At 40.4% G+C, this 23,331-nt stretch overlaps 1 protein-coding gene across 14 annotated transcripts in view; it reads left to right on the top strand.

The window, feature by feature from the left end:
• LOC104061156 (poly(rC)-binding protein 3) overlaps positions 1-23,331 on the top strand; it is a 508,057-nt gene that overhangs the window by 441,486 nt on the left and 43,240 nt on the right. For 12 of the 14 annotated variants that reach the window (XM_054057135.1, XM_054057137.1, XM_054057134.1 and 9 more), the window contains 5 exons: positions 13,136-13,159; positions 13,258-13,290; positions 16,396-16,512; positions 21,047-21,160; positions 22,409-22,540. In XM_054057135.1, coding sequence (XP_053913110.1) covers positions 13,136-13,159; positions 13,258-13,290; positions 16,396-16,512; positions 21,047-21,160; positions 22,409-22,540 — 420 coding nt within the window. The remainder of the gene's footprint in view (positions 1-13,135; positions 13,160-13,257; positions 13,291-16,395; positions 16,513-21,046; positions 21,161-22,408; positions 22,541-23,331) is intronic. The other 2 variants (XM_054057133.1, XM_054057132.1) reach the window with 1 other exon arrangement.

Below are 23,331 nucleotides of genomic sequence, written 5' to 3'. Positions count from 1 at the left end.
TGCATATTTCAACCTACAGCATGAACACATACACGATATACATGTAGCATAAATGGGAGGCTAAAGTATCTCTCTCTCTCTCTGTATTTTACCAATGGAGCTGCTAAGAAGTATGAGGGGGTGTTGTTTAAGTTTGCAGATTAAATAACAACTCAGAAGTTGGGTTATGCCAGATTAAATTATGTATTTTCTCATAAATGATCCAACCATTTTGTTTTATTTCCCCCTTCCCTCCCCGAAAAAAAAAAATATTCAGTTTAAGATAGGCATCTGGTATGTAAAATCTGCATCTTAAGTAGAGATCTGTCAACCAAATTTAATAACAGTCTCTCTTACCAAAACCGCCTAAAATCTTTGTGTGTGTATGCACTGAAAATTAGGTATTAGGGGTTGATTCTACTGGGTTCTGATCCCAATCCAGAAAAGCATTTGAATGCATACTTATCCTGGTGGGTGTAAGTAGCCCTGCTGTTTCAGTCAAATTCCCATGTTTCTAGGTGTGCTTGGTCTGCTTCTTTCAGAATCATGCCATTAAAGCCCAAGCATTAAATCCTAAAATGTCCCAACTAAGATATAAAAAAATATATTAAATAGAAAAATATCACAAAAAAAAAACCAGTAATCATTGAGCCAGCAATGTGCCCTGGTGGCCAATAAGTCATATGGTGTCCTGCATTAAGAAGAGCATGGCCAGTAGATTCTCCTCCTCTATCCTGCCCTAGTGAGGCCATTTCTGGAGTACTATGTCCAGTTCTGGGCTTTTGCAACTCAAGAAAGACAAGGAAGTACTTGATAGAGTCCACTGGAGGGCCACGAAGAGGATTAGGGGGCTGGAGCATCTCTCTTATGAGGAGAGGCTGAGAGACCGGGGTCTGCTTAGACTGGAGAAGAGAAGACTGGGAGGGGATCTTATCAATGCTTATAAATATCTAAGGGGCAGATGTCAAGAGTATGGGGCCAGACTCTCCTCAATGGTGCCCAACAACAGGACAAGAGCAATGGGCACAAACTGAAAAACAAGAATTTTCACTTCAACTTGAGGAAAAAATTCACTGTTGTGAGGATGATGGAGCACTGTTACAAGCCACCCAGAGTGGTTGTGATTGTGCATCCAAACCTACTTGGATGCATTCCTGTGCAACTTGCTCTAGGTGAGCCTGCTTCAGTGGGGCTGAGGGGTGGACCAAGTGGTCTCCAGCGGCCCTTCCAACCCTGACCATTCTGTGATTCTATGATTTAATATTTTCAGGACATTTTACTTAAACTGTGGGCTAGGGTTATTTTGAAGTAAAAGATAAGTAATCAGAAATTACATTATAAAAGTTAATTTTCTATGTTAAACACCAAAGACTGTGTGTGCAACCACTTTTAACACTAAAGGATATTGTATCTATTCTTCAATGCACATGTAGCTCCAAGAATCTAAATTAAACCCATAAAAGCTACAAAGTTCAAATTTTTAGTGGAAGTATATTATGAATCCTTGGTTAACAAGGCACGATGAGTATACTGTTAAGCCTACTATGTTCTAATCGTGTATCCTATTGTGCCTAAGTATTGCAAAGAGGACATTAAATCAGAATTTATTTAGGTGATAAAAGTCAGACCCTTATGGTTTCTTTGATGTCATCTCTGTGATTTAGAAATGCTAATATAGGAATGAAGGATGCCTGAGTCAATATGAACTCAGTGTGAGAAGGTCACTGAAAGCTACATGTGGCTCTGGAAACGAAGAAGAAACGTGTTACTAGGCTCTTCCTTAAGATTTGTTGTGGTAGTGACATCAGTGGAAACTGCTGATCTCTAATTAGTATTTCTAGACAAAACAATTAACTGAAGCAGAGCTTAGGCTGTAAATAACTTGAATGAGAAAAGGGGAATAAAAAGGTGTTTTTTTAAAAAGGAACAGTAGCAAACTGCATTAAATTAGATAATTTTAGAGTAAGATAATTTTAAAGTTATTTATTTATTAATCTGTTTCATGGAAATATGAGGGTATCTCCCTACTAACCTTACCTTTGTCTCTAAACTCTAAAACACTTGTATTACCAGTGTACTTTTGCACAAGGAAGGTCTATATGCTTTGTAATATTTGCATTTAGCTTGATTAGAAGTCCATAACTTGTGCTACTATGCTTAGTTATCTTGGATGTAAATTCTGCAGACTTAGGAAATTGTTGCATACTTTTCATGTGATTTGCATAGGAGCATTCAGTCAGGAATGGACATCTTAATTATGCAATTAAGCTAAGTTCTCTACCTGCAGACAGAAAAAACAGGATTTGTATGAATGGACAGACCTCTCTGAGAGGGTAAGGCTTAGAGCATTTTTAACAACAAACAAAACAAGTAGCAAAAATCAAAACCAACATTGGTGTCTGGTGAAAGGAAAACACAGGGGAACACTCCTGAACTTCCCAAGAACCCAGGGCCAGTGCATCCCTGCAGGTGGGACACCTCTCATCAGCTCCTTTACTTTATCTTGCTTTGAGGAAAGACGCCGCTGTAGGTCCAGCTGAACTCCTGTCAGGCTTTGTGCAACCTCCTACCAAAGAGGTAGAGATAGCTGCTTGGAAGACCAGCTCTGCTGCTCATCTGCAGCATAGCAAGATTTGGTAGCAGCTGACTGGCAAAAAGACAAGACGCAGCCTTGGTCTTCTCAGTACAGAGAACACAATGTTAAGGGAGGGTAGTAATTTTTTTTATCTGTGGAAATAGCAAAAAGGCTCGTATGGACCCAGCGAAAAGCTGACCACTGCAAGGTGCAAAAGGTTAACCTCAGGGTAAATGTTTCCAGGGCCTGATACGAATGATGTCCTCCCGAGCCAAGACTTCAGAGGGTGTGTGATTGTATGAGGTGGAAGGCCTAATTTATAACTTACACTGTGTTACATCAGTAAAAATGTTATGGTATTGTGATAGCCCTGAAGAGAAACCCAGAGGAACACAAAACATTTCTTCTGCTTTCTTGCAGTGAGTTAGAGGACAGGTGTTAGGAAGTATGCTACAAGGGCAGCGCTGAGATGTTCTTCATTTCCACAGAGAAGTGACTATCTCTGCTTGCAGGGAATTTTAAAAGCCAAATTAGGAAAAACTTCTTATGTGCAGGTGTGAGGAGGGGAGGAGGATGCCTGGACATGCTGCAGCATCCATCACTGGAGATTTATAACGAAAAGTTTAACATACAGGAATACATCCTGTAAAGCTGCCATGGCCCTGTAGCCTCTGCTGCCTGAGATCTTTTTGACTGAGTTACCTGAATGCTGCTCTGGAAAGGGCAGGAACTGAAGAGCCTTTTGAAGCATGTGCAGGAGTTGGATATATGGAGTATATTAAGTAATGCAGATATGCATTTTCATCTCTTATTAATGAGAAAAATGCAACACATTAAGGGATAAAGCTGTTTCATGCATTTCAGTAGGGAAGAACAGGGAATATGGGCTGGGGCTCTTTACATTGCCCTGCCTCCATATTTTACATCTAAACCCTGCTGTTTCTTCAAGTAAAATAAATAAAATTGCTGTGTAGGGTAGATACATGGATGACTACAGTTATTTTAGTACCTTTGTTTCATTTGAAAGTAGAGTTTCTGGACAGGATTGGAATAGTGCAGGGATTGCAAGATTTCTGCTTCCGAGAAAGGTAAAAATGGCAGCATTTACCCAGGTCAAATCAACATTTTTGAAGGGCTTATGAAACACAAATTGAGTGTGCGTGCTTTTGTGAGCAAACAGTTCCAGGGTATCAGAGCCCACTATAAGGAAAGGCAGAACTCAGGCTCCAAAAGAAACTTGTCTTTCACTTTTCCTTGCTTTTTTCATTTTTTGTCAAAATCAAACCTATTTGGGATTATAGGGTCTTTGTTATGGCATCATTTGTTACAGGGTTATGTTGTTACAGGATCTTTGATGGAGATCCATGTTTGTCTCTTATTATTCCTTGCTCACCTGTTGCTGAATTTTTTATCCCCATGACTCGTAGCTGGGGGTTTTTCTTGCTTATTGCCATAGGTGATGAGGTCGGAAGACTAGAAAGTCATAACCTGGCCCAGTCATCTCTGCCAAGAGACCTTACTATCTGACATCTGCAGAACTCTTGTTCTAGTTTTGGTCAGTTCGTGCCCAGAAAGAATTAACTTTTGGAAAAGCACCTACTTGGACAATACTGTATAATGATTACATGATTCTGACCAGTTTGTACAAAACCAGTATCAACAGGCTGATTAAGACCCTGGAGGCTCACCATTAAGGGTTAATTTTAAATGTGGACTGTAAAGAGACCATGCTAGTGGAAAGATGGTAAATTTCAGGAAAGCAGCTTAATGGAGATTTAAAAGTTGGGTTCATGACATGGAATGAGAGAAAATATTCAATATGCCAGCATGGAAAAGGGCAGCAGGGTCACAAATCCACTTGGTCTCCATCTGATAATGATAGTGCAGGAGTCTTTTCTTCCTCCCTGCAGTACAAACCTACAGAAGAAAAAATGTATTATTTCTAAAAGCACTGCGTGAAGGTATGCATCAGTGAAACCATATTGGGTGCAGTGAAGTCTGCAAGAAACCAAAGTAGAATATATTAATATATTGAGTCTGAGGAATCTTTTAAAGAAAAGGGAAGGAGTTCAGAAATAGAAAACAAAATGGATTAATAAAGTCAGATGGCTAGGAAGAACAAGGGAATAATTTACAGGTAGGATAAAGGAGGGAAGGTAAAACTGGCAGGGAACTAGGACTCTTGCCAAATGCCGAGAGGTGTAAATTGGAGAGTTAAGGCAATTAACTGGAGAAGATAATTTACAAGATACATGTTCAGTGAGAGAAGGAAATCTGGAAAATATAAAAGGCTGAAAAGCATCAGATGTGGCTGTGTCTAGAGAGTAGCACATTTGGGATATGCTGGGTTGGAGAGAAAAGTTATTGCAACAAAAACATATGCAGTTTTGGATGTATAGAGTTGGTGCATCACGGGGCAAAGAGACGGTAATTACCTTACTGTTCTACTGGCAAAATCACACCTGCGGTTCTGTGCTCAGCAGCAGGTGCCACGCATGTGAATTATGTTGGAGACTCAGCAGAGGATTTGCAGAAAGATAACAAAGTTTTAGTAGACTGAGGAGACTGTGTCTAGCTTTCTTCAGACATTGTCATAAATACTTGCATAAAGGAGTGTCGTTATTTTGAATGATACAAGTGCTTGTGGCTGGAAATAATGGGATAAAATATATTTTTTTAAATTAAATCCTAATAAGGGAATCACAAGAGAAATTCCTAGTACTGAGATTTTCATGAGGTTCTGGAAGTCTCCTAAGCAGATTTTAAACATGTCTGGGGAAGAGCAGCACATGTACTGTGTAGAATGTATAATCTGTATTGAGGAAGGAAAGATAAGATGACTGAGTGGAGCTTTTCCTTCCTCTGTACCATCTCCTCAATGATACGTTTCTCATGGTTTCTGTAGCAGTGATTTAGAAAACTGTACCTGTAGTTAAACATTCAAGTTTGGACAAAACCCTATAGGTGTCTTGATTTTTAGGTGGTAAATTACTGGTATTTACAGCTTAATTTCAGATGCCCTGCAGAACTCTACCTCCCAATGGTTTCAGCAGGATCAGTGGGAGCGTTGTGGCACTGGAAGGACTGGCTACAGCAAATTAAAATTCAGCTTCAGTAATTATTTACAGACGTGTTGGTGATTGGTTTGTGATGCTATATATAACATCTTTTTTTACAAGAATGAGAAAGAACATTTAGACACATTAAGGTGATTGCTCTTAGCAGTTCAAACATCGACAGAATAAAATCCTTAAGAAAATTGCTGGTTTACTCAGTATCAATGATATAGTTTTACCGCCAGGGATTGTTTTTTTGTGGCCACTTTGTTGTGCCTGCTTAAATGTCCCCGAAAGACTTTAGAACAAGCACAGAAATAATTTTTCCCCATCTTGAAGGTAGTGCCCTTCTCCTTCCCCATTTTTTTCTTTTATTTTTTACTTATTAAAACATAAAGCACAACAAAGTAATTTTAAGAATCACCTTGTCAGTAATTTAATCCAAGACATAAAATGTCAACCAAGCCAATGTTTGTTCTGTTCTTTCTGGTTTCCATGAACACTGTCAGGGTATTATGAGGATTGACTGTCCTGCCTATCGCTGTTATAGTTCCTGTTTTGTTTGTTTGCATTACTGTGGTACCAAAGATCTTTAGTCGTGCAACAGAACTCTGCATGCAAATACACAACAGAAGATGGGTCTCCTCTTAGTGTGTTTGTAGTAAGAGCTGAGAGTTTCTCCCTAGCCTAAAAAAACAACAGCACGGACAGAGGTCTCTTCCTCCAGCCCCTGGGCACTGTATGATCCCAAAACCAATCTCCATCACTGAATTTCCCCATTTTTGTCAGACAGAATCTCCTCTTTGGCGCACAGCTGTAATGAAATGAGATTGCAGAAGGCACACACCCTACTCAGTGCTGCTGTTTCAGCATCACAGGTGGAGGAGGAATAAGCCAAGGGACAGGACCAGGTTTTGGTTTGGTTTTTTTTGGAGGGAACATGAGAGGTTTGCTGTGAAACTGAATATAAATTGGTGACTCATCTGCTATGCAAAAGCAAATGAGAAATGCCCATTGGCACAGCTGGCCAAAAAATAGCAGATGAACCTGTGGAAGATACATAACACTGGCCTCTCCATCAGTAAGAGCATCATTCCTCATACACTACCACATTTGTCAGCATGATATCTGTCTCAGTAAGGGCTTGAACTGCAGTGTACCCTAAATTAGGGCTGGTAACATCCAACGGTGACTACCTAAGAACATGAGATCTCCTGTGTCATTGAGACTAATTCCACATAATCCCAGAGCACAAATCAGACTCTCAGTTTATCTGAGGCAGCCGTTCGTTCCTGGAGGTAGATGTGTTACATCATGTTTCCCAAAACTGACTAAGACTTTTTTTCCAGCCTCTGAAAAATGCTTATGCCTCATGTGCTCCATACAAACACATTGTTCAGAACATCTTCATGGAACGTGTTCCTAAGGTCTTCCATCCAACTCTCTTCATGAACTTCTACAAATATTGGCAGCTCTATGCTCAGAACTAGGCAAAGAGAAAGAGTTGTGTTGTATTATGCCTCTTTATGGATGGGAGAAAGACAGTTGGTGCCGGTCTAGACAATTTTATCAGCATAGGTGATGTTTGCTGTTGCCAGGATCCCTCTTTGTCTTACGACGGATGTGCTTCTCCGCAATGAATGGCTGTATTTCTTTTTTTACAGTGCTTTCCTAGCAGCCTTTTTTGTTTGTAGATTCCAGTCCCATTGATTCTACCTTATCCTTGCTCATAGTCAATCAAAGCATTGCCTGAATGAACTGCAGGCTTTAACATGTGACCTGTTCTTTGTCAGATGCTTTGGAGTGAAATTATATATTCTTATATTATTTCTTAAACGTTTTTTCCTTCTAAAGGTGACTTTGTCTCAGGGTTCCTGTGAGGTTACTGTTCTACTTGCCCTGTGGCATTTCTAATAGGAGCTGCTTGCCCCACAGTCACAGAACAAGACCTGTGCTTTTATATGGTCTTGGAATAGCTAGCTGTTTTGTTTTGATTTCCTGGGCCACAGTAATTATTAAACTAACCTCACACATAGAAAGAGGTGATGGAATTTTACACATTATGTTTACAGATCAAAGGTTAATCTTTATACCAAGGTGTGTTACCATTTGTTAAGCCTCTTGTTTTCTTAACATGACTCATTTCTTTCTCTTATTATTGAAAAGGCGTACCAGAGAATTGATTAAGAAATAGGTTTCTCCTATAACCTGTTTTACATCTTTGTTTAGTTGTTTGCACTATCAAGAGCCTTGCTCTTGTGCGTCTTGTATCACAGACTTATCTGCTGTCACCTTTTGTCTTGCTAGTGCTGCCTTGCCCTTAGGTGACCACAGATGATGCAAAAACTGCAGAAAGCTTTCTGCACTGCGATGGGCCCATTATGTGAATGAGATGTGCAAATAACATTGTATGCGGCATTTCAGCATGAAATAAAGCATCCTCCATCTTTATCATTGACTTTCTGCATGTTGTCTGTAATGGATTAGGTGGTTGGCTAGCAAGGTACTTTATTGATACTGAGCAGTCTTCCAGTGCTTGTTGTTGAGGTTTATCTCTTGTCATTTTATCTATTTTATTAGAAATTACATGCTACAAAGAATCATGGAGATAAATGTCCCCTAGGCTAAAGAATTCACTTCAGGCTATCTGAAATCAGCATGTACATTTCAAATTTTCCTGATGTTTTCCGAAATGACACTGTTGGAGCCCAAACGTGAGACTGTTCTGCTTGAAATGCTTCCACCTGGACATAAGCTTTTTGGAAGGTATTATGTGGGGTGGATGCTCTGCACAATCTGAAACTCGGGCCTCTTTGATCAGTCTCAAGATAGTCTCCCCAAACTGCTGTCATTTCTCAAATAAAAGTTCATATCTTGTCTCTTTGGTGCTTCTATGCATATATTGACTTCACACACAAATATATAAATGTATGTGTGGGTTGTGTGTGGATGTGTATTGGTAGATGTAGGCACAGACACACTTGGAACTTTTCAGAGGCATCCTATTCATCCAGCTCAGTTGCTGTGGCATATCTGCACCTGATGGGTGGGTATTTATATGTTGAGGCCAAGGAGCTTGGGTAGTACTTTTAGCTCTGGTACCAGTCTATCAGGTTGCCTTGGACCCGTGTTCCTTTCTCTGAGCTTTAGTTCTCCCATTTATAATTTCTTTGGTTTTGTGCACTACTTTTCGATCAGCTGTTAAAATGTGATTGTGTGAAACCCAGTAATTGTTATCATGTAATCTATTTTCCCACTATGTTTACACATAGATGGTTAGTCAATAAATCAATTTGAAATTGATGATAAATACTTGCCTTTAGCTTATATTCCTGAGCAATGGAAAACAGCAAATCGTTCAAGAGCTATTAGTGTATTCTAGTAGGCAATTATTTGCTAGGACAGTTAATCAAACCCCTGTCTGACCTGCATTTAGGCTGAATTTGACATCAACTGTAGGATTCCTCTTACCAAACCAGGTATGTTGGTGTTAGTCCAGGCTGCATCTGCTGCAGATGAAGAAAGACGAAACCCTCAGGAGTAGACTTCTCCCCTCCTCATTTAGAATGAAACATCCTCCATTGTCTCTCTCCCTGGACTGCAAAAGAAGACTGTGTGTCTGGCTTAGACTGGACTCCAACTCTTAACGAACTGATGTAGGTGACAGACATCCCACACCTTCAGTCTTATGCAGTTAACTACTGCACAGTTTGCTGTCTGGCAGATTAGAAACGTTTTCTAAAGAAGGTAAAGCCCTCAAAGTAACCTTAGCTAGAAATATTGATAAACCTGGATTGTCGTAAAAATTACGTCAGGGATCTCATCAAGTGTAATTTAAAGTGATACAAGAATCTGTATGAAACAAATATTGAACGACAAAAAGAAATATTAAAGGTTTGATGAAGTAGCATTGGTAGTTTGGAGAATGAAGCGAAGAAAATCTTCTGATTTAAACTGTGGCAGAAGTAGGTTTCTCATCATTGTTAAAGGCATGATCCATTGTCATCACTACTTATGTGCACATCGGCCTTGCTAGAAACAGCTAAGGCAAAAAAAAAAAGTTGGAAGTGACCTGTTTGGAACCATTCTAGACTGTTTTGGGGTTTTTTTTCAGTAATTTGTATAGATCAAAAATTCTGGAAAAGTTAGGAATATCCATACGAATTTAATGTTTCTCTCTCCCCCTGCACCCTTCCTTCACATCTCCAAGCAGAATCCCAGCTCCCAGTGCAGGGGGAGAAGTGGCATTTCCTTGGATATTTTGAAACTGCCACCTTACAGAATAAGCTAGCATATTGCAAGGAACCGGTCACCAGTCTTATTGAAATATTTTTTTCTCAGTGGGATTCTGACTGTTCATTTGCTCAGTTCTTCAGCAGCTTGTATTCTTTGGTAATAACAAGGTGGTGATCAGTCAGTTAGAATTCCTGTCCCCACTGAAATCGATAGCAAAACTCCCACAGACTTCAGTGAAACAAGCAGTTTGATAATCCTAATATTTTGTGCTCGCTCTGCTTGTTAAAATACTCCCGATTTCCTTGTTTGAAATGGAGCATCTTTTTTCCTAGGGCTACAAACAGTAGCCTTTTCAGTTTCCAAAGCTTTTCGTATTTCCAAGGAAGATATCTTTGTACTTTCCACCATATTCTGAAAGAATGGCATCTGACATTAAGACCCAGGATAATCAAATTAATTGGGATAGATTTCATACTGGCAAGAGCCTTGCAGGTTCAGGACCGGGCCTACAGCTTCTAATGAAACTTCAGATATACTAAAAACTGAAGTTATACCATGGACTGAAATGTGATGACCCATAGCAAGTGAAACACAATATGCTTACCCATAGCAAAAGATCCTTCTACCTCCTAACAATCTCTTTTACCAAAGAAACTGCTGAATGTGCTGAGTAGGCATATAGGTACTACTGGACATGAGGTGTTCCCAAGGCTTATCATCACTGAGACTCTTACTCATTCGAAATTAGAGGCATGTTGGAAGAGTTATGGTGAAAATATAAGAAAATAGTAAGATCTTAAAAAAATTGTGGGTGTCCCAAATTTGTATCACTGCTAAGAAAAAAGCTGTGCCTTGTTAGTGAGCCTACACATGCTGGCATGGCTGTCTCAGCCAAAGGAAAAGGCATGACCTAAACCCACATAGGAAGAGACACAGAATAATTCAGTCACAAGACACAAAACTGCAGTGAGTCCACTTCATCCTTCTGTGACAGAGCTGTTTCTTTGCATTGTAATGTGCAAATGTACAAACATCTCACAGTCCCAGATAGACGCAGGAAGCTTTAGCAAGAACACTCACACAGCTGTGTGACGTGTAAAAGTCTGCTGTACATCAGCAAGCAGAACTATAGATTTGCAAATCAGATACCTCTGAAAGATTTGCAATGCCTGTCTGGAGCGTATATGCTCTCTGGTCGGTATATGTGAGAAAGCAGAATCTCATCTTGGAAGAGAAGTAGGAAGGGACATAAAAAAGGGAAATGAAGAAAGTAAAGTTTGAAAAGAAACCTGAGAAGGGGCCTCACTAGGTTGAGGAGCTTTATGGCTAGTTACGCATTGACTTCAATGGATATAATGCTATGCTCGGAGAATCATAGACGTATGGAGGTTGGAAGGGACCGTCAAAGGTCTCTAGTCTGACCTCCTGAATCAAACAGATCCCGTTGGAGCAGGTTGCTCAGGACCTTGCCTAGGCTGGGTTTGGACACCTTCAAGGATGGAGACTCCATAGCTTCTCTGTGTGTTTGTTCCAATGTCCAGACATTCCCATGGTAAAACATTTTTTCTTCATATTGAGTATGAGTTCAATGTTGCAACTTGCTTTCCTTGTTGTTCTCTCAGTCACTCATTATGTGTCTTTTGCTTCAGTCCCCTGGCCCTGCATTGGATTCACTTCAGTGTGTCCATGTCTGCCTTGTCATAGGAGCCCAAAACAGGACAGAGTCCTCCAGACGTGGTCTCGCAAGCACAAGGAGAAGTCAAGAATCATTTGCCCCAGCTTGCTAGCTACACTCTTGCCCAGCATTTGGTTAGTTGGGGATGTACTGCTGATGTACTCATTTCCTCACTTTGGGAGTTGTGCATTAGGACCCTGAGGACTTTTTCGGCAAAGCCAGTTTGTATGTAGCAACTTTTACCCAGTTTGTCCTGCTTCGTAGGCTTGTTCCATACCAGACATGAGACTTTTCGTTTTACTATGGTGTTCTCTGTGGAGTTTCTCTCAGCCCATTTCTCCAGCTTATCTAGGTGACTCCGAATAGCTGCCTTGTCCAACAGTGTAATGACTGTTCCCTCCAGAGTAGTGTTACATGCACACTTGCAGAGAGTGCAAAGGAACTATGTGCCGAAGTTCTCCATTGAGATGGGTGTTCTTCTCACTGGCAAGTCTTTACGTCTTGTGAGCAGGATGTGAGAAGTTGCAAGCACAAGTAGTTTTGCATTATGACTTATCTTAATATGAAATAGCTCTCAAGGTAACTGCAGGTAGTCCTCTACTGCAAGGTGAAGTCAGTATTACACCACTTTATCATGAGTATATCATTGGATCGAGCAATGGAGGACAATTTCTTAAATCATACTTTTCAAACTTTGTTTCAGGATGTGGCAGACTTAAGAATACCAACTGTGGAGCGGGGAAGTTGTGTATCATATGTCTGGGACAGATCAGCTGTGTGAGACGGTCTTTAACCGTTGAATTAGATTTCACAAACTGAGTAAAGGAGAAGAATTTGTTTTCCTTTAGCTAATCTTCTCTGTCGGATGATTTCCAGTCTGATGTCACACCTGTGTGATTTGTGTAACATGTCCAGACTGTTCATTTTAGAGTTATTAGCTTCATTTCTTCTACCTGTTGTTTTTTGCACCAAGTTTTTAACCTCTGGGATGTTGCTAGAACTGCCAAATTGTTCACATATTGTATATTCACAGTGATATTTCTTAGTGTTTTCTGTTCCTGCATGGAAGATTGTGGGAGCCCAGTAGCAATTCCCAAATCCCTAAAAAGTGATTAGTGGTTATTGTTCTGTAAGAGCTTAACAGGGAGATTAAGACAGGCCACCAGGTGTTTATGCAATAACACTCAGTAGCATGGAAATTCAGCTCTATTACATGGTGTAAAGGGGTAAATGCCTGCCCTCAGAGAGATCAATTGTTCTGATGCTTGTATTATATCCCATTTTCTCTAGCAGGTTGTGCAGCTCTATTATTTGTGAACTTTCCATTTTCTGATAGGGGTTTATCTGCGTTTGTAGTAGCAGGATTGATCTGTAACCACAAAATCAGCTTCTGTTAAAGGTATTTTTCTTGCACCATGAGTAAGCTGCAAAGACCTGGTTTTAGCCCACCACTTCGTGTCTAACATGACGTATTTGTATAAAGCAACAATGGAAGGGGGCTGCGCTTCATATTGCAAGTTTGAAATAAGTGCTAGTGAAATAGGCTAGGGGCAGAGCAAACGCTCTTCTGTAGTGAATTGTATCATTCAAAGTGTCTTTTGTTTTCTGTTTCAGGAGGTTGGAAGCATCATCGGAAAGGTCAGGAAATTATTTTCTCTCTTTATTTTCATGTCAAAATATTGTATATCAGTTCACTTCGTCAGCCCAGGCTAACTTTTTTTCTTTTTCTTTAACAGAAAGGTGAGACAGTTAAGAAGATGAGAGAGGAGGTAAGACAAGCCTTGATGTCTTCACTTGCCTTTCTTTCCAGCTTAGAGAACAGGGAAAATTCAGCGCTTGCAGACCGACACTGCCATCAAGTGGGAAGTTAATGTAACATCACCACTCTTTGCAAGTAGTGGTGTATAAACGTGCTGGTCTAAATTAAACATTGTTGTTAATGTCACCTCCTTACCGCTACAGCGGTCTGGAGTCTTTCATTCCCATAGCAATATGCCTAGTGCTGTCTTATCTCAGGAACAGCTTAGCCAGCATGATTCTATGCATCAAAACCACAGTATCTTTCTTTAGCACACCAACACTGGTCCTGCACTTAGCTTGGTAGAAAACTTCCAAAATCTGAAACTAACCATTAGACTGATGCTGCACAAAGTTGAGGGTAGGCACAAGTATCAGCAGAGCTGGAGCCAGACTTGCATAAGCCACAGTATCCTTCTGGTGTGTCTTGGCAGAGCTTCAACTTTCATTTTGTAGCTGTGAGTAGGATGTGGGCAAGGTAGACCTGCACACACCCCCTTCACGTAAACACAAAAAGACTATCTAGAACATTGCTCTGCATAAACCTCAGTGTCCCCAGTGTTTGCAGGCTGCTTTCCCTGCTGCACAGCAAGCTGTGCTGTCTTCAGAAGATTGTGCCAACATGGAGGTTACAGACCCCCACTTGTGCCCCACTTATGCACATCTTCCCTGGAGATAGATGCAATTTTCCTTCTTTGAAGCAAGTGTTAAAAGCATAAATCAAAGAAAATCCTACTATTTAAAACTTTAGGATTTCAGAGTGTATAGAGGATGCCTCAAGGAAGGTTGATTTGGTTCTGGTATATCTGCAGTATGTTACAATGTTAGCTGCTTTGTTGTTTTACACACTGATAGGTCTGTGGCAGGGAAATCTTAAGGTATTTGTAGTAAAGAAAATTACTGAGATCCATCTTTAAATGCACACAATAGGGAATTCATTGTCAGCCTAACAGAGTTCAGAGCTCCTTTTTTGATGATAAGAGCTTTCACTCGTGTTTTCACACATAAATACATTTGCTAAGACTTAAAAAAACATACAAGAAAAAAATGTTTCCAATGTGCCAGGTAATCCTGACAGTTGATCAAACACATTTTAGTTTAATTATTAATTATGATCATGGGCAAATATCTTTGCATATAAATTATATGAACAAAAGGGAAGCCATCATTGGAGACTGCTCCTGACTTGCAAGTTAAACATCTTAGAGAAGAGTTATGATCCCTGGTTAGATTTCAAGATAAATATCAAATGTTCAACTTCCACTCTTGAAAATCTATTTTCATGTAGATGTTGTCACAAGTGGCTTTATTTGTTTGGTTTTTAAAATAAAGGAATTATTTGCATCTTTATGTCACTATGGGACTAGGAGGCTGTGTCTCCACACAACGATAACTTGGTCCTCTTTTAAATGACGGCCTTCTTCAGTACTTCTCTAATAGCAAAATGCAACTTTTATTATGGCTTTCCTTACAGACGAGGCGAGTTACATTCCATCTTTATGGAATGAAATGCAACTTTGTCTTGCTGTGTCTTTGGGGAAAGGTCAGAGAAGATTTCAGGCCTAAAGAAAAGTACAAACCCCTCGATTCTGTGGTTGTTAACTCCCTACACAAATATGGAGGCTGCCACATAACTTTTTAATTGCCATAGCTCGGCTTTGATGGGTCATCTGTTGGAGGAGTAACATCTGTGAATTTTGGCTGCTGACGATCAGCAGTGTAGCGATCTTTCAGACAAATTCCCACAGCTCCAGTTTCAAAGGAAGAGCCATGCTTTGCACGGAGGTGGTGTGGGACGGACAGGCTTGCCTGCCACCGGCAGCTCTACCCTGCATGGCACCTGGTGTGCTCGCTGCCAAGCTGAGTCCCACAGCCCCAAGTTTGCCTATGGTGGTGCAACCAGACATTGCCACCAGTGTGGCAACAAGCCCTGGGTCCTGATCTCCTTCCTGATCCAGAGCTGGCATTTGATGAGGGCAATTCCCACTGAGGTTGGCCTGTCAAAAGAAGTGCCTGCTGCCCTCTTATTATGAGTATGTCTGCCAGCTCAGTCTGTGTCAGAAAGATTTTGCTATCAGGGTGTTGGGGTTTTTTTTCCTGTTGTTTTTGATTGCTGTCATATGAGGAAATAAGATACCTTGCTGTTGAGTAGCAGGGTGCACGTGAATTAGGGCTCAGACACACAGCACATCAGCTGGTTTGTGGTGAACCTGAAAGCAAAGGGCCAAATTAACCCGGATTATCTCATGTGTCCTACAGCCCACATCCTTGAGAAGGTCAGTCCCTATGGATGAGTTGAGGCTTCACTGACTTGTTAGGCTGCTTTAACACATTTCCATGCCTGAAACCTCAGGGAAAATGTAGGGAAGGTCCTATCTGAACTGGATTTGATCATTATCTACACCAAGATCCTTTTACATATATTTACACCTGATTTAGGGTTTTCTCTCCACTGCAGCAGTGGCATAAAGGGGACTAAGTATACCTGAGAACCATCCTGGCTTCTCTCATGGTTTTCTAACCCCTTCTGACAGGCTCCTTACCTTTACTGTTCGCTGTCCTACTGCTTACTCCCTTAAAGGATTGTTCAGTGCATGTTAACTGACTACCGTCTCATGAGACGCATCCGTAAGGAACTTTCTCAGTGCAAAGCAATGCCTCAGCTAGGCAGATCAAGCCCTGCCTTTGGATCTCCAAACCAGAGAGGTGTATCTTTCCTGGGAGGTGTTGGTGCTCCCTGGAGACAACAATTTTGTCTGAAATCCTGCAGCTCTGGTCCTACTTATGGTTAATCCTGAAAGAGTTGAAGTGGAAAGACTTGATTATGTGCTTATTTGCAACTTTGGGTTACAGAGGTGCTATTTGCATACTACATGAAGACTGTAAAAGCATTTACCCAGAATGATGAATTTTTGGAATGTGATCAGTTCGTGCTCAAATGATACGGTGTTGGGGCTGCAGTTGTAGGGGAGTGAATTACATGCTTCAAGCTATTCCTTCCCAAACTATATCCCTAATCCTACTCAGTTTACTCCTTGGGAAGTATAAATTTGAAAAATGTTTGTTCTTTTTGACAGAGTGGTGCTCGAATCAATATTTCAGAAGGCTCCTGTCCAGAGAGAATTGTGACCATAACAGGCCCAACAGATGCAATTTTTAAAGCTTTTTCTATGATTGCACAAAAATTTGAAGAGGTAAGCAAATAAAATATGTGGGTTTTCTCTCTTCAAGCCCAAAAACAAACACTGCTTGAATTTTCTCATGTTTGTTTTAATGTTAAATATGATTTGTTTAATGTTCTATTTAATAGCAATGAAAGTGGTTGTATTTTTATAAGTGCTTTTGGCAGTAATGCTGAAGAAAAATAATGGGTCAATTTACAAGCTGTTTTTTCGTTTCTTCTGCTTTTTGGAGGCTTCAGGGAAAAGCAATTGCTTCTAGTAATGTGCTCTAATGGTAGGAAAAATGTCTTGGAAAATTTCTGGTCCCATTGTGGGTTTGATTTGAAAAGAATAATTGCCTAACTTTTAGCTGTTTCTATATTACTCCATTTGGTATTGATGTAGATTTTATATATGTCAAAATGAATATATAACTCACTCAACAAGAAAATTTTATTTTAAAAACAAGCTATATGATTACCACATACCGTATTTAAAGCTTGGCTTTTAAAATTAATTAAAATAAAGGCACTAGAGTAAGTGAGGCAAGAGAACATTTAATTTACTGTAGAATTACAGTTCTGTGCAGATACATACCTAAAGTGCTGGGATCCATTCAAGTGTCATGAACCAGCTATGATTAGATATCATCACCACTTTAGTGGGAAACCTCACAGAAAAGGCAGCAGGCTGCAAAACATGAACCCTGGTCACTCAGGAGAAGGTTTAACTCTCTCAGCTTTGGAAAATCAGATGTCCAGTCCAGGCATCTGTCCTGTCCTCTGTGGAGAGACAGAGGTCCCTGCAGAAGGAAATTCACCTTCTGCTAAAGGAAGAGCCTGCAGATAGATGGACTGAATCACCAGCAGCAGGAGAAAGAGGCTGCGTCTCTCCGTCAGTAATTAAACTAAAGGGATTTGTATCCTTTTCTTCTAAGTGCTTATCTCTTCAAGTCAGTGAATTTAGTCTCTGCACCTCCTCATAGCACTGGGAGATGCTGGCATCAATCAGAAACATCAGCATGTACATTTATTTATCCGTGGTGATTGTTCACAGTTAGAGTAACAGGACTAGAAGAGAGCTTGTGGGTCATCAGATGCATTTGTCATCTAGCATAAGCAATGTCTTGCAACGTTCTTCACAGCATGATGATCAACTAGTTAGAGTTTTTCCTACTTTTTCCTGAAATTGGATCCACAAACTCAGTTTTCAGATAATTAGACAGCTTCTTTTCATTCCTTACCTGAATTTAATCATGGCCAGTTTATACAGCTTTGTTCCTGTGCCGGCACTGGCCATTAGTTTAATTCTTGCCTTTCTATCCCTGAGGATTCCCCTCCTAGACATATTTTACAAACCAGTTTTATTCCTACATGCCTTTGCTTTTTCTAGTGTAAGTGAGCCAAGATCAGTTTTGCAGAGGATGCATTCCCCATTACTCTCAAAAATCTAGCAGTCTCTTCCTACTTTTTCCTAGCTACAGTTTCTATTAACTGTTAATGGTGGAGAGGTTTCAGATGAAATTCCACACAGGCTTGATTTTAATGGCATTAACAGTCTTCTGTCCTGGCTATCACACTAATGTATCTCTGCCACTGCTGGAAATGCCTCACTTCCTGCTAGTATAATTTTTACACACAACCATGCTATACCTGGCAGGTATCCCCAGTTCTCGATCAGGTATTTCCATTGGGAACCTCTCAGGTCTCAACAGACATTCTTGTCAGCCCTCAGACAAATGATCTGGTTTTTTATACTGCAAATGTTAATCCCACTTATATTTCTCAAATCCTTTGTGGGTTTTCAGATATTCCTGTGTCATAGTCCTATCTTTCAACAAGTTGATAAAGCACCTTGGTTTTATGGCATGGTGTATTTTATGAGAACGCTTATTTTTTTTCCTTGCCAGTTATTAATGCAATAACAATGATTTTGAGGTTGAATCCTGCGGAACCACACAAGTCATTCTCTCCAGCCCAATTTTAAAACGACCTGTTGTCATCTCCTCCTCAGTTTTATCTCCTATCCATCTCATATCACTCCCTGCTTCTTCTAGGTTAAGAGGCAGCTTTGTGTATGGTACGGTATCATCGTGGAGAGAGAGGTCTCTCTGCTTTCTACGTGAAAAACATGCTCTGCTTAAGGCCTGGTTCTGAGGAATGCTGAGGGAATCATTAACAGAGATAATCCCTGTCAGTTCCCACCAAAATGAGTACCCAGAGGAAATAACATAGCATTTCTCATAAATACATCGAATACTGCACATCATCAGATGCCCATCCTGACATCCAACACCACATTGCCTTTGAAAGTGTTGTAGCTAGCAACATGCAAAGAAATCTGAAATTCAGCCGTCTGACTGGATTATATGCTTATTTACCCTTGTAGATTTTAGAGCGTAGTCTGGATTCCTCATGTGGCTATTAGCAAAGGGGGTTTGCACTCCCTGTGGATAAGATACTGCATTTATATTATGAAATATCTGTATTTAATTTTAATATAGTTGGCTTATGGTATATGTAAAAGAACAGTGGTGAGGAAAAATATCTCATAGAATCAGTTAGGTTTTCTATAATTATTTTGGTCAATAAAATGAGGTAACTAACACTCTGGAGGCAAAATAAAGTAATGTTTCAGAAGTTACAAATGAACTAACTACCAAGTGTTATTTTTCATGCATATCTTTTTGTTGGAGATTTCTTCAGCTGCTTAAAAGACTGAAAATCCCAAAGAATTGTGGTTATCGCACCTACCTTCAAAGAGAAAAAAAAAAAAAACCCAGATACATGTGTGAGACTGATGGTTTGAGAGACTTTTCAGTATTTGTCATGCATACCCCTGTGAAGCTTTTTGACATGAAGCCCTTGAAATTTCAACCCTACAGCTATACAGCTGGGGATAAGCATGTCTAGGAAGACATGGAAGCCCTGGAATGCTTTTGTAATCTTAGCAGAAATCTCAAAATGCATCAGGTAGATAGAAAAAAAGAAAGATCTGGAGGAGTGTTCTCTGTGCGATTGCTCTGCAGCTTTATATCACAACCTTTTAAATAAAAGTTGATTTTGACAACCTTTTTAATAAAAGTTGATTTTCTAGCAGCCTGATGATGACTTTACAAGCTAGGTAGGTAATTGCATAAGCAATTAAAGTATTCACCGCAGAGGAAAAAGAGAGTTCTTAAAACATGGCACTAACCCAGACTGGAGTTGCAAGGGAGAACATTTTAGAGCAGTGCTTTTCCAGATTGGAGACTGAGACCCATGAAATGCAACAATGACTTCACTGGTGAGTGGGACAGCTCTGCTTTTGGGTATAAATATGTATAATCCACTGGAAGCATGTGGTAGTTCAGTGCTGGAAAAAATAGGAGGCAGAGCTCAGTGGTCAGACCTCCTCCGAATAAATAATGAAGAGTACGGCAGAATCCTTGTTCATTTGCAAACATTTGTTAAGAAATGGCTCCACTCTAGGAGGAAGGAGGAGAAAAAGGCAAGGTGGTAAAAGCAATTGAGATGATGCTTTTTTGACAAATGCTAACTCCTGCTGCTACAACTAAAGTAAATCCTGTGGTGGTCATTACCAAGTGAGGAGCAATCTCACAGACATGTGCTTGCTGTGGAAATTGGCAGCTTTAACATTTCATTTAGAAACTAGTAAAGTAGAATTTTGATATGTTTTTCCCTGGAGGCTTGGCAGACTTCTGAGCTGTCAGGTCTGCTTGCCTTGGGAAACCTTAGACACTGTGACTGTGGGACGCCAGGAGCTAGGGATGCCGCAATGTTTCAGCATTGTGAGCTGTCTCTCCCACCACTTCCAGGCTCCCAGTTAGCCCATCCTGCCTGAGGGGTAGCTCAGGCAAGCGGGCAGAAAGCCATGCAAGGTCCATCTCGTGTCTGCCAGAGCCCTAAGGAAACAGATGCAGTGCCACAGAAAGCTAGAGGTTAAAGAAGTAAGAATCTCCCAATTTGAAAGGCAGCTGTTGTGTGAGAAAGTGTCTAGCCAGCCCTACTTGGGAACCCACAGTTTTGGGAGGATTTTTTTCTCTTTGTTTCTCTATTATTGTGTTTTTAAGCTGAACTTAGCGCTTTTATGTGTGGGCTGCAGAACCTGTGTGTTTAGATTTTGCTCTTTTTAAATAATAAGGAGAAAATAAAGAGAATAGTGGCTTCCAATTTTTTCAAAGTGCTTCTGAAGGCCGTAAGCATAGTGGAAGCTTTGAGGCCAGGCCACATATGTTAAGAAAATGGGAGATATTATCAGGGTCATGTTGGGTGGCTGAAGAGGGGTATCCTAAATCTGGATGATTGTACGTCCACCTGACACAAAAGTGATATAGTGAGATGGCATCTTCCATCTGAAAAATTGGCATGGCTTGTGCTTTGTTTCAGATATATAGGTGCTGCTAAGTTCTGTTATCCCTCTTACTTTATTTTGGATTTCAATCTCTCTCTGCCATGGGCACTAAACAAAATGTGAGTTACTGGCTGGCAGAGGAATGATTTGATAGCTATCTTGTGGCATGCAGTGATGCCTCATTCTGTTTAAGATGTTTTTCTTCTTTTTTAAGCTAAGCAAGGTCACACCGAGCCATTTCTTGGATGGAAACATGCTGCCGTCACAAATGTGGAGTACTGTAGGAATCAGTGCTGGTGTCACTGAGCTCCCACACAAGTTCAACAAGGTGTGCAGAGTTGCTTAAAGTACTTTTTTTTATTATTTGGGCTAATGATCATATACACTTCTTTTCTTTTCAGCAAGTCATAGTCTTGATAAGTGAGAATGTAGGGAATCCCATCAGTTCGGTATGCTGTAACTCATGCTGCATCATAAATGAGTTAAATGAATATGAAATGCATGTTTTCTCTCCTTCCTGTCCTAATTTTTTAGATAGCATTTCTGTGAATGGTGTAATAGCTGTCCCATGCCACCTTACAGATGGATGAGATGGTCTTTTCAGCTCACAGCTAATGTTAGCAAACCACATCATTGGACAAGTGCCATGTAGCTTGTGGCTTTTTTGTGTGATCCTAAGTGCCCTCAGCAGCATCTCATTGATCAGTGGGAAGATAAGCTTTGTCTTTTCCTCTGTGATGAAGACTTTAGAGGTGTTGCTTTGTCTTGCCTCGAAGATTTTGAACAAACAAAATATATGTAAAGCAATGTAAACCGTGCAAGAGGAAGTATATTGGAATACTCATGTAAATGCACTGTGTGGTCTTATTGGATAATTAAATACATGGATACACATTACATTACCTGGATACAGCTAATTGCTATTCTGTTGAGCATTTTGTACTCCGGTCATATAACTTTGATGGAAAAGAGCTTAGGAATTATGTAACAATACAAATACTTATGGATCTGCTACAAAAGCAAAATTATACCTGGGGGGCACAGCAAAATATTTATCAAAGCAATCTGATTTTCTCTGCTTCAGATTATTCATAGATGTTTTGTCCTTTGCTTTTTTAACCTTTTTTCTTTGTATCAAATCCTGACAAGAAATTTCCGGAAATGTCAAGATACCTTGTTTAGTGGAAATGTTCTTTTGAGATTAGAGAAGAGACCAAATCAGGATTTAGGGGCCTGTGAACTCAAAAGCCTCTTTGTCTTTTCCATCTACTTCGGATGGTCTAATGACAGATACCACCTCCCAATCCTAGTCCTGCCCCAGGGACTGTCTCCTGGTCCCCCAGTGTGGACCTGCAACACCAGATAGGAAAAGGATTCTTCTGACACAAGCTGTTTGTGTGGTTCATGCAGGGTATCACCAGCAAAGCTGGCAGCTTTACCTGCAACAGGAACAAACCATGACTGGTTGCACGCTCCCCAGGTCTTCACGAACAGCTGAGGCGTTTGCTCTGAATCCTTCAGTGCTTGTCAGGAATGACAAATCCTCAGCTAATTCTCACTGATGTTATGATTACAGGACATAAATGCTTCAATGACGAACAGCACGGTGACAAGCAAACCGCCTGTAACACTGCGGCTCGTGGTCCCAGCAAGTCAGTGTGGATCCCTTATAGGAAAAGGAGGTTCCAAAATCAAAGAAATCAGGGAGGTAAGTCTCGAGCCAAGGACACAGGCTAGCCCAGCGTCCTACCACAGCATGTCCTGCCAGCACTGTCCACTGCAATTTGCCCATTGCACAAACATGAGCGCATGTTGAGTGAAAAGCCTGGAAAAGCCTTGCTCTGAGGGAGGCAGGGATCTAGCACAAATGTAGCTTTCTGCCTCCCTTGAAGCTAAAGATCATGTGTGAAGTAAAGAAATAGCTTTCCAATGTATTAGTCTCTAATGTACAATTTAGCAAAGCAGCAATTTAGTGACAGAAACTGCTCATCCAGTTTCTCTTCAGGCATAGCTCTCTCCCCAGGAATACTCAGGTGATCCCAATTTGCAACATTGCAACTGTTTCCAACTCAGTTACCACCCTTGTGACTATGGGAAGGCCCAAGTGGTAATGGGGAGCCCACCTTAGTGGTTTAGATGATTGAACTACTGTTTTAGAAGAAAGTTACTTTCATGCTCCTTTCCTGTTTCTCCCAAATCTCACTGTGCCACAGGTGACCTGATTTCATGTACTCCAAACCCATACTGATTTTTTTTTAATCCAGAATTTCTGTAACAGTATTCAACCAGTGTTCTATGCTAGCAGCTACTTTTTCCTCTAATCAGAAAATGAAAAAATTATCATACAGTACCAGTTTTGATTCTTCCATGCATGACTGCAACAACATAGCACATGCCAAGCCAAGGATCCAATGTTTTTAATCAAGCAAGCAAGAAAATTAGGCAGATGCTAAGTACACATAGAGAAAATCTGAATAGGTCATTTCAGAAAAAAATATT

The sequence above is a fragment of the Cuculus canorus genome, chromosome 2, assembly GCF_017976375.1.
Source record: "Cuculus canorus isolate bCucCan1 chromosome 2, bCucCan1.pri, whole genome shotgun sequence".
NCBI lineage: Eukaryota > Metazoa > Chordata > Aves > Cuculiformes > Cuculidae > Cuculus > Cuculus canorus.
The sequence above is the reverse complement of the archived record's forward strand: the minus strand, read 5'-3'. Positions and strand labels throughout refer to the sequence as shown.